A 12,883-nucleotide genomic window follows, 5' to 3' on the forward strand; every position below is an offset into this window, starting at 1 on the left:
CAGACAGATAGATATAGATATAGATAGACAGACAGATAGACAGACAGACAGACAGAGACAGATAGATAGATAGATATAGACAGATAGATAGATAGATAGATAGATAGATAGATAGATAGATAGATAGATAGATAGATAGATAGATAGATAGATAATACATAGATAGACAGACAGACAGTGTAACAACTGCTTATAAACTGAATATAGACATATAGACAGACAGACAGATAGATAGATACAGATAGACAGACAGATAGATAGACAGACAGACAGACAGACATAGACAGATAGATAGATAGATAGATAGATAGATAGATAGATAGATAGATAGATAGATAGACAGATACAGACAGACAGACAGACAGATAGATAGATAGATAGACAGACAGATAGATAGACAGACAGACAGACAGACAGACAGATTGTTTGAGAGGTGTATAGACAGATAGATAGATAGATAGATAGATAGATAGATAGATAGATAGATAGATAGATAGATAGATAGATAGATAGATAGATAGATAGATAGATAGATAGATAGCTTTGCGTCTGTCATCATGATTAAACAAACTGGCAGTATATTTAGTGCACATGAGCAGAGTTTGTCTGACAGCTGGTCACAAGTTACCCCACGCCCTGGGCGGTGCCAGTTTAAGTTCAATGACAGATGACTAGTTAGTGTGATAAACACCGGGCACACAAATGTCCTCAGCGATGCATAGCAATCGGAAAGAGCATTTGTACAAAATCCTTGTCATCGGTGATTTGGGAGTAGGGAAGACCAGCATCATCAAACGGTATGTGCATCAGACGTACTCCACTAACTACAGAGCGACCATCGGGGTGGATTTTGCGCTCAAAGTTCTCAACTGGGATTCAGAGACGGTCCGGCTGCAGCTGTGGGACATCGCAGGTAAGAGAAAGTAGGCTATAGCACTGTGTCAAAGCCAAGACATATTCGTGTCAGCATTCGTTAAAAAATATGCTGAAATGCAAAAAGTGCTTTTGTTTTTAAGTAGCACACAGATCGCGTGATGGAATTGTCACTAAATATTCATGCATTGTTCCTTAAAAATTATTACCACAGTAACCATATAGATTCAGTCAAAATGTAATAGTTACAGTTAGTGTTACTGCAATAAAAGAGGTTATAGCCACAAGTGTCTTTAAACAAATAACTCTTCTTACACTTAAAACGTAGGCTACACTGTAAAAATATTCGTCAATGGAATAGGATGTAAGTTTACTATATAGGTTAAAAACGAGTAGGCCTATTTTAAAATAAATGTTATTTAATTTCATTAGTTTTATCACTAAAATTGACATTTGACTAACTTATAGTATTTCTTTATAATATTATTTAATAAGTCATAATTTATAAGGCTTAAGGCAAAATATTGTTAACATTATCAATGATTTTATAAGCATAAATTCCCTGCGTGGCTGTCCCATTAGTTTAGATTTTAACAAAAAACTCAGCGTTTTTAGTAACTTAAATACACAATTAAATATTTTGCTGACATTATTGACTGTCAGTTATAGTTACTTTAAAATACAGCCTTATAATTTGTAACGTTGATAAATTACTAGCTATAGGCCTAATACTAGCTTACGAAAATTGATAAATTTTTACTACAAAAAACAAAAAAAAAAAAAAAAAGTTGATAAATTACTAGCTATAGGCCTAATACTAGCTTATGCCATGGTTAAACCATGGTTAGTGCAGCAAAACCAGAAGCTTTTGCTCGTTCCGGTTATCGTCCTCCTCACGTGTCAGGCACGCGCCGCTGAGAACTGGTTTTCCGCGTGCCCCCTCTGAGAGGTCTCTCATGTGAGCGAGATTGAGAGATGAAGCACGCGGATAAAACTGAGGGAAAATCTCTGTAAACAAACCACGGGCATGTGTATTTCCAGCACTTACTGTTCTCAGTCCTCAGATACGGTAAATTTCATTTTAAAACAGCACACCTGCTCGAAACAACAGCACAGTTAAAAGACAAAAAGGCATATCAGAAATATAACCTACATGGAAAACCAATGTAGTTCTTAAAAATGTTTACTAATTTAATATACAAACGTAAGTAGGCATAGCCTATATACCTCATTTCCAACAAAATAACGTGGTTCAGTTAGGCTGTTCATACTAGAACCATAATAAATGCCTTCAAGCTGTGTATGAAGCTTTCTGCCATTGTGTTTGCATCACTCTAGTTGTAGTAACTAACTGTGGTAACAATGGTACTTTAGTGTTTAGCAAATTTGAATAAATGTAATAGCATAGTAGCAAACACAAACACTTTTTTTATTTTTTTGAGAAAGTCTGCTAATTTGGATAAATAAGGTGTATGATGCCTAATGCAGTTATACAGTAGGCTAGTAAGTCATTAAACCACTGAAGGGTTTGTTCTTCATCATTACTTTACTGTCCTCGTTAGGACTGGCTTTTTGTTAAACGCTCATCCTGACATGACTCAGTAGTAATACTTACATAGTCATAAACTCTTTGTGGGCTTCATAAACTCTTCATTGCTGCCCAGGAAGTCATCTGACATACAGTTTCATGAAGTGAAACATGCTGAGTTCATTTCCCCTCTTAGTGATAGTTTTCAAGTTTGGTGATTGTATCACTTTCTGTAACGGGCATTCCCCACTGCTTCATCAAATTTCAGTCAACGATAGCATTAAAAACTCTTATTCAAATCTTAAAATTGCATTTTGTTTATAAACATATTAAGCAAAGGCAAGATATATATTTAGACTTAACTGATGATTTACATTATAATTCATTGTTCATATTTCATTGTACAACACCTGTGCAGTCTCTCAAAAGGCCATATGGATTAACAAAACCAATACAGCATTTCTTGTTTCGTGGTCCATCAAGTGCGAAGCAGACTGCTGTCAGACCCACGGAGATCAGCATGCACCTCCTGATTCTAATTTTGAACAAATAACAGAACAAACTGAAAGAAACAGCTGTCCTAGGGAATGTTATATAATGCTGGCAGCCCAGATGAGTGGCTGCATTCAGAGTCAGACAAGAGAAAGGCGCACAGATGGAATGTGCCATTAGCTAGAAAAGTCAGCTGTAATAAGCATATTCGATTTACAACAGGAAAGTTTGCTGTGGACACTGGTCAGAACGATGCACATTGCAGGAAAGTGCATGCGCAAAAAAAAAAAAAAAGAGTCATGTGTTCTTCACCAGTAGATTCATTATACTAAATGTAATCATGCCACATTTATCCTGGCACAGGCTTGTTCTCAGAATTTGAGACCATGAGCTGCTACTTAATGTAGAAGCAACTTATGCATTCAGCATACACAAGCATTCTAAAGTTTTAGGCAGTTTTTTATTTTTTTCTTTCTCAAGAAATTAAAACTTTCATTTAGTAAGAACACATTAAATTTACTGTTTTCCACTAAACAAATTCAGCTTTGGTGAGCATATGAAACTTCTTTCAAGAACATTAAAAAACAAAATCCAACCTCAAACCTTTGAATGGAAGTGGCATTTGGCTTGTTGTGTCTTGTTTTTCCCAGTTCTTTTATACCTTTTTTCTCCCTCTCCATTTGCACTGGGGTCAGGAGCGGTTCGGGAACATGACGCGGGTTTATTACCGGGAGGCCATGGGGGCTATCATTGTTTTTGATGTTTCCAGACCCACCACGTTTGAGGCTGTCTCCAAATGGAAGGAGGATCTGGACTCAAAATTAATACTTTCAAATGGCCAGAATATCGCCACAGTGCTCCTGGCCAATAAGTGCGACCAAAATAGAGACTTTCTGACTAACAACAGCCTGAAGATGGACCAGTACTGCAAGGAGAATGGATTTGTGGGCTGGTTTGAGACATCTGCTAAGGTATTGCATGACATTTCGGTATGATTTTAGAGGGAGCAACAGTAATGACAGAGAATATTTGTGTCTGTCTACAAAAAAATAAAAATAAACTATAGTACCATGGTATAGTGATGGTTTCAGATGCTAATACCACGGTAATTTGATATATCACTGTAGTACATTCACTAATTAGTGCATTAATGTACCATGGTATCAAGGTAATTACTTTTTTGTTTGTGTTTTTTATCTGCACTATTGAATTCCTTGGAGTGCCATGTAAATTCCCTGATATATAGAGCAATCAATTATAGTAAATATCATGGATTACCATCTTTTACTGACCCTTTACTTTTGAGTTTGGAAGCTTTTTCACTGACTGATTCAACAGAGATCTTATACTGACTGAGATCTTATACTGACTCCTAATTGTCTATCTATCTTTAACAAATGTAATAAATTTGTTCGGTAGCTAAAAGTGTTACAAGATAAAAAAAATTGTCATGTGATCTCAACATGGTTGTGATCATTAGTAGGGGGGGCCTATTTTTTGTATAATAATAGTTTTTTTTTTATACTGATGGCGGTGTTATAAAATATCTTTTGACAGAACTTATATTGTCAGAGCCTTTAGTGCTTGATTAAAGCTTCTGATTGAAGGTTATTAATATTTGCATGCTAATTAGACCTGCCACTCACATGCAGAGCAGTTGCTGAGGGAAACAGGGGAATGGACTGTTGGTACATTGGGACGGTCTCATTAAATCCAGTCGAGAGGTTTCGAGGGGATTTATTTATTTATTTCAGCACCTCTATCCATTCATCCTTAATGAAGAGTCCAATCAGAGTTCCATCTAGTAGCATTTTCATGGGTTTTAATAATTCATTACTGTTCACAGGTCAAGTTCATTGGCTCATTTCCAGATGATCAAATCAGACTATCTGAAACCTGGTTGTCTAAAAAATGATTAATGTATGTTCTTTCTCTCTAAATTTTAGGAAAACGTCAACATTAATGAAGCCGCCAACTTCCTTGTGAAACACATAATTGCCAGTGAGAATGATATCTTGAAATCAGTGGTTCCAGATACCATCTCTCCTCAGCTCCACTCTGATAAAGAAATGACCTGTTCTGCATGTTTCAAACCCTGAGAGAAGGTGGCATTGATCTATAGCAGCAGTATTGGTGGTCCTTGGACTCAAGAGGATGACCTTCACACCCTCATCCCTTCAATTCCAGCACTTTGGTCAACCACTGATAAGCCGCAACCACCACAGAGATCTGTCCGTTAGTTACAGCATTAAATTACAGACACTTTGAGTTTGAAAACAGAGTAAATGTATTTATGGTTGAAGCTGCACTTTTCGTTTTTTTTGTCTTTTTATGTTATTTATGTCTAACAAATCCTGGGGAGTTCTAGACTGGCATGCTTGACTGAACAAGGTGAGCGATTAGAACTTCTTTCTGTCAGACACAGACAGCTGATTATACTTTCAGAAACAGAAATGTTTTACCAGTATGTACATCAAAATATAGTTATTATTTCTGGTTCTGGTGGACTGAGTTTTAATAACCCCAGTGTTATATGAAAAATAACATTATACTTTTTTTGACTGTCTTTAATGTGCAACACCCATGTCAAGAAACTTTCAGAAGTGTTTTGCATCTGCATTTTAGCAATATTCCTGATTAAATGTCACTAAAATTTTTAAAGATTCATTGCGTTTGGGTTATGCATTTTCACTTTTGAAACAGGAGGTTATGTTTCTTCACAATTACAAACCAAGGTTTGCTACTTGCTAATTGGTGGCAGGTAGTATTAGTGGGAGGGGCATATTCACTCTAGAGCATTTGATTGGACAAAAATCAGTGTAGTTCATGATGAGTCCTCAATATTATGCTTTGGTTTACTCTTAAGAGACAGCAATTCGTTTTTAAAGCTGTTTATTTATTTTTAATTTTTAATTTAATTTAACATTAATTTTGTCAAAGTTACCATGAACATTCACTTATTTCTGAATGCATGTCTTTGATCTTATGGACAATTCATCCATGCATATGTTTCAAATAAATATTCATTCTGCCTTCATCCAATCAACAACCAATGGACAGGGCATTTAACCTCTAGAATTAAAACCAATTTACTATGATATTCTGTAGTATGCATATTTTAAAATACTTCTTTATGGGCTTTTTGTGTTTTTAATTTACAGGATATGAACATGCATTCTGCAAAAACACGTAATTATAATCAAGTTAAACGTCTCTTAATTGTTTGCACAAAACAGGTTTCTCGAACTATATCTTTAAAAAGAGAGCTGCCAACCTCTTCCCTCATCCGCTCTGTCTCCTTGAACATCCTGGCCCTTCTTATCTACTGCCATCCTTCCATTTCATCCCTTTTTTCATTCCTGTTTCACTCTCTGCATCTCACATCTCCTTTGCAGTGATTCACTGTATGACTCATTGACATTATATAAATCTCCCATGATTCCCTACATCACCAAGTGCTTTATTCTTATAATTTTTTGTTTTTTTTGTTGTTCTGGTTTTTTTTATTATTCTTCTCCTGCAGCAAACACTGAGTTTTTATTCTCAGATATTATTTGTCTGTGTGGGAGGTGTTGCGTTATGGGATTGTATTGTATCATTAAATATGTTTCCGTGAGCTATTTCATAAAGATGTTGTCAATGTATAAAGAAACACTTCGACATTTGAAAGTCTGTTTTGTTTTGTAAGGTTTTGCAGTATAATGTAACAAAGAAATTTTTTTATGCTACGACAAATGAATGAAAAAAATATGTATTAAGTGTACATTTAGAATAGCTGAATAAAATAAAATCCTTTGTTTTGCTGACTGACTTCATTCTTATAGGATTAGCATTACTAACATAACAGTTATCATCACCAATTATATTTAAATGGGTGTATAACAACATAAACGTGATCTCTCATGTGGAATAACAGGCTTTGGGAAGGTTAGACAAATTACAGCCTTGTAGTTCTTTCCACAACTATATTCAACTGTAGTGTTATCACCATGACAACTGCATGACACTTTTTTATTTTTTGCCTCTGCAGGCTACACTTTTGTGTTTTGATTCCTTATAGAGCATGGAGGCACTTCATACCAGGTTCCTGGAAATCTGCTCTGCTGAAAGATGCCCAAACTTTGGAGAATTCACTTTGAACACATTAATTTAATCAATAATGTGCCTAGCACTCACTTTTTCTAGTTTAAAAACATGCGTTCCGAATGAGGATTCTAGTGTGTTTGTTTATTTGTGCTACACAAGAAGTTCATGGATGAGGGGAACAGATGAGAAGCTCTCTGTCCTACTGGACTGCATGACTGCATCTGCTTTCCTCACAGGAATTAGATTTGACTACAGGTTGCTGGAAAACACACAGGCCTGCTCATAGTCATATGAGTGCCATTCCTCTGCACACAAGAGCTTGAGAAAGAAGAGAGAGCGAGAGAGAGAGAGAGAGAGAGAGAGAGAGAGAGAGAGAGAGAGAGAGAGAGAGAGAGATGAAAAGTAAGGTACTTTTATTCTTAAGAACTCATCAAACTGGCCTGAGATATTCTAAACATGCTGTTTTTCTCCCCAAACTGGCAAGTTATTTGGTTGCTGTTAGTCACAATGATTTTGAAAGTAATGCCAAACTCCTGAAAAAAATGATGTCCTGGAACAAGGTCACCCTGACTTGCTGGGTATAGCCTATTTACAAAAAAAAAAAACAAAAAAAAAAAACAAAAAAAAAAAAAAGGAAGAGGAAAAGGAAATTATGTGAATTGAGCTTATTTGAATTTACCAATGAGTTTTCGGGCGGTTTACTTAGTGTTCCTATGTTATAACAACTCATATGTCAAAAACTTTCCTATGAATTTTAAGTTGCACCAAGGAGCTTAACAGTGCAGTTGGGGTTGTTGGTGGGGACTTTTGAGTCATTCAGCATTTCGTTCGTTGTGTTTAGTAGGCTAGGCAAATGAGTCACAAAATGTCTGTTAAAGATCACTTGATCTCTGGCCCGGATTGGCAAATTGGGAGCACCGGGAGGTCTGTTTTTGTGCCGCGAGGGGCCGGTGTTGTCATGCCACTGGGTTGAACTATGCTGTCCCTAGACTGCCTGCACTCACAGCAGCACCACTCTTTTTATTTATTATTTTCTCGCAGCCCATATTATTATTTTCAGTAGACCATATCAGTAACAAATTCTCAATTGATAACTTGAGGGAAGACGTCTTTTATTGTAAGTTAATGCTGTTAAATAGGGAAAAAATGCATTATATATATATATATATATATATATATATATATATATATATATATATATATATATATATATATATATATATATATATATATATATATATATATATATATATATATATACTTCTAGCATAGGCTGTTCTTAAACTTGGAGCTCATTATTGAAGTACAAATCCAAGCACCAGAAGCAGCCAACAATCTCTAAGTTTTCTTTAATTGAAAAATATGCATTTTCAGTCATTCAGAGGCTATAGTTGCAATTGCAATAATATTGTAGTTCAAAACTTTAAGTGCCATTGGTTAAAAAAAAATGCTTGATTGACTGACGCTTCATAGACCTTAAGTTGTAACGCTTTCAAATTTCATCCCAGTTGTAATTTCACAGTATTTTCACCTCCTAAATTACCCGTGTGAAGTCACAATTCTATGATGGTACAATTTACTCAGGCCGATGACATTTTTTAGAATTATAAAAAAAAAATAGAATAATTGTACATAGGCCTAAATAGGTTTAGCAAAACTAATGTTTTTATTTCTGACAACTTTTTAACTGCAGGCAGATTTAGATGTACATTATGGTACAGTACAAATATTTGGAACGTTCCTTATTCTGTCCCTTATTTTTTTAACCCTCTGGCCCTCTTCGTTTAGGAGTCACACTTGCCTCCTTCGCAGTCAAAAGTGACCGAAGCCTTGAAATGTAACTTCTTTTTTTTTTTTTCAGGAAAATCAGTGTAATATATTTTTGTTCAATAATATTTTTTTATTATTATTTATGATTTTGAGGGAATTTTATGGTACTATTCAATATTTATACAATTTAATTGAGCTATTTTCTCCATTAGAATTAATTATATATATATATATATATATATATATTATATATATATATATATATATATATAAAATTTCTTTACTATTTTATTATTAATGTTGCGTAACCTCTTGTATTAGCACCCTGTATAGATACAGAGGCTTTTAGATACCTGTTGTTTTTTTTTATTTGTTTTTTTTTTTCATTTTTTTATGTTTTTAATCATTCTAAAAGATTACCTTTTGTCAAGGTTTAGATATTTTTGGTTAGATAAGTATAAGGTTTTACATTATGATTACAGTCAAACATTAAAATAGAAAGCATTTTTGTTACTCAGTATTTAAAAATGTAAAAAAAAAAAAAAATGAACAAAATAAGGAATGGATAGTGATAATTCCAAACTTTATACAAAATTTTTGTAATTAATTGATATTTTATTAAATGTAATTCAATAAATGTTATAAAAATTTGCTCTGTTGCAGTCTTACCATTTAATTTCTGCATTTATATGTATATGTGTGTGTGGGGGGGGGGGGGGGTGAATTTTGAATTCTGATATTCTAGAGAGTCAACCCTTGATTGCTGGACACTTTTTTTTCTGAACAGTGGCTGATTTTAGTTTGTACCACCAAAAGATTCATTGAGTTTTCACATTTTTTCGTATTTCCCATTCATTTCCTATGTCGGTCATTTTTGACCGCGAAGAGGACAGGTGTGAGTTTTTTTTTTTTTTTTTTTTTTTTGGACCCTTTAATATATCCAAATCATGTCCATGATTTGTGTGTGTGTGTGTGTGTGTTCATATTGCTAACGTGACAAAATTCGTCAAGTGTGATCACATTCCGATGAAGCTAAGATTTTTAAAATTTCAAAATATAAAGTACAAAATATTTTTTCGGTCAAAAATGACTGAAGATGGCAGTTTACTTGTATTTGATATCTGATAGGAAATATCCTAGATGCCTATGAGAAAACACAAAAAAATACGTCTTGCAGATGTAAATGCAGACTTCGAATAGATGTCTCCGTGCTGCGTGTGCTATCATGGTAGGACACGCTGGATTACTCCCCTTTCTCAAATCTAAACAAATACCTTTTTAAGGTAATGCAACTAAATAAGTCATTTTCTTCTAAATAGGCAATAATAATGGTTCAGTTTAAGTCGTGAAACGTATATTTTAAGTTCATTCCAAAAATTTAGCCTGCCTAAAATAATTCCTTTCATTGTTACAGTGATTTCAACAGCAGAATATAAATGCTTTATGCACAGGAACTAGCTTTAGAGGCAGACTGCTCGTTATAAGTCTTGTATTCCAGTGAGTGAGCGAATGAGAAGGATTGTGGGTGAGAGAAAAACGAGTGAATGTGATGGAGGGAGTGAGGGTGTTACTCCTCTGTGACAGATACCAGCTGCAGATTCCTCCTCAGCGCTTCATCAAAAACAGTCTAATTAAACAGCCAAATTAATTTGCTGAAACATCCCCATGCCTTTGTCGATTTCTGCAACTCACGCAGATATGCAGAGATAAAGATGAAAACAGAAAATCGAGTTGGAAGGGTGAAATAGACGGGTGGCTGGATTTTGCACATCCTGCGCAGGATGTTTTTAGATCAAACAAGATGCTTAATGACATAATTGGCATTCGGGTGGTGCTATTGAAATAGAATAGAAGAGCTTTAAATGTGGTGTTTATGGGGGAGTGGACATTTGCATGGCTACCTATGCTTATTAAAAGCTCTATGCGCTTCTCTTGAGCTCTCTGAACATTTCACATTAGCTTTGCCGGAGAGAGCATCCCACACACAGACACCCACACAGCTGCTGAATCTCTCTCATATACAGTAGAGCTACATTCACACACACACACACACACACACACACACACACACACACACACACACACACACACACACACACACACACACAGTTAAATAGGGATGAGCACACACAAACATCCTCCCACTCACATACTTTGCATTGTTCAGACTTATAGAGATAGAAATTGCTCTTTCTTTCTCATTACTTTTCCCCATTCTGTGGCAAAACCGTGTAACCATGAGTAGGCTACTCAAGGACACTCCAAGGCTTATGATGGTACTGCCATGATACATCCAAAAAAATGATGCACTGCTATGGATTGTGCTAAAATAAACATGGTAGCTATTATGATGGCAAAAAAAAAATACCATGACTAGCGTTTTTGTTTGTGGTTTGTCTCTGTTCTCTGCATTCATGTAGTGCTTCAACCTGAAAATAAGATTTTGATGTGCTTATATTACATAAGGAACCGTTTAGATTAAAGCAGATTACTGGATATTGGATCAGACTAAACATCAAGCAAGACTTTCCAAAAAAAAATCAAGATTTAAAATGCTGAAGCAGGTTTTGTGGTGGAAAAAAGAATGAAACAAATAAATAAATATTACATATAAAAAGACAACGCGCAGTACAGGCCCTAAAACATCTTTCACAATTCTTGAAAAAATAAAATAAAATTAAGTAACAATAACAATGACAACAACGACAGTAATAATAATAATAATAAACAAAATACTGTATGTGTTAAAACATATGCTGTAGAAATATCTTATATATAATAATACTTATTACTATTATTATTATATGCAATAAAAATGCATACAGATATATCTTACATATAATAATATTGCACTGTAGAAGTATCTTGCATATAAAAATGACCTTGAAACAACAGCAACAATTATAATTATTATTGTTGTTATTATTAAACAAAATATGTTAAAACATACAATAATAAAAAAAATGTTAATAAATTATTTTATTACATATTATTAATTATCATATATTATATATATATATATATATATATATATATATATATATATATATATACACACACACACACACACACACAAATATGTGTAAAAATAGAGATATCTTGCTTTTAAAAATGCAATATGTGCAAGGACACTGCAGTTTTAAAAATGTCTTTCTCACTTCTTGAAGTACATTTATATCTGGAGTGCCATCCATCTGGTAGTCAGTAGCGCAATTCAGACCCTGTAGGCACACAGGCAGACTCACACAGTGAGAGGAAAAATGTTGACAGGCAGAGAGATAAAGACAGATAAAAGATTAAAGCTAACAGAAAGAGAACACATATCCAACTGTAGTTCATCTCGTGTCCCGATCTTATCAGTCAGTGTCAGAACAAATGTCAGAAAACAGACTGTTTCACAGGAGGTTTCATGGACAGAGAAATTTTGTGTGTGAGAAACTATAGAAAGATATCAGATGTGTTTAGAATAGCATTCCATCACACACTATTTTTGCAGTGTGTGGTGCACTACGTACTACATGTTTATGCATGCAAAACTTGGATGACCCTGTTTATTTTGTAATATCTGAATATCACATGGAATACTAAAACCCACAATGCAATCTAAATAAACCAATATCAGTCTCATTGATTTATTATTGAGACATTTTTATACAAACTGGATTATAAAGAACACTGAAAAAAAATGATTCATTGAATTTACTAAATTTTTTAAGGTAAGTGGTTGCAATCTATTTATTTTAACTACATTTAAATAAACAAATTTAGTTGACATTTTTTAATTTTAATGTAGCTAAATGTAGTTAAATTGTTTGCAACCACTCACTTTAAAAAAAAAAAAAATTGTATAATTTTTTTTTCAGTGAACAACCATAATTATAATATTAATGCTTATTATATCTTGACACTACTTACTGACTTAAATACAATGTTCATGTGACAGCAATTTTGCAGACTACAGTTTGATCATTTTTTTATAATTTTCGCCAACAATTAAAAAAAAAAAATATTATTTTTGTCTTTAATATGACAGGACAGATCAGACATGACAGGATGTGAAGTAGGAGAGAATGAGGGAGGCGGGATCAGGAAAGGTCCTCAGGTCAGGAATCGAACTTGGGATGCCCGTAGCAC

The 12,883-nt window shown here is 34.2% G+C and overlaps 1 protein-coding gene across 1 annotated transcript; it reads left to right on the forward strand.

Annotated features, from left to right (window-relative positions):
* Nucleotides 1-538: 538 nt before the first annotated feature.
* On the forward strand, nucleotides 539-5,554 carry LOC109095042 (ras-related protein Rab-38-like). Its single transcript, XM_019108694.2, has 3 exons — nucleotides 539-913; nucleotides 3,584-3,864; nucleotides 4,840-5,554. Exons 1-3 carry the CDS (start codon nucleotides 703-705, stop codon nucleotides 4,990-4,992), a joined length of 645 nt encoding a protein of 214 aa, XP_018964239.2. The 5' UTR covers nucleotides 539-702; the 3' UTR covers nucleotides 4,993-5,554.
* Nucleotides 5,555-12,883: the final 7,329 nt, after the last annotated feature.

Source organism: Cyprinus carpio, chromosome B10 (assembly GCF_018340385.1).
Source record: "Cyprinus carpio isolate SPL01 chromosome B10, ASM1834038v1, whole genome shotgun sequence".
NCBI lineage: Eukaryota > Metazoa > Chordata > Actinopteri > Cypriniformes > Cyprinidae > Cyprinus > Cyprinus carpio.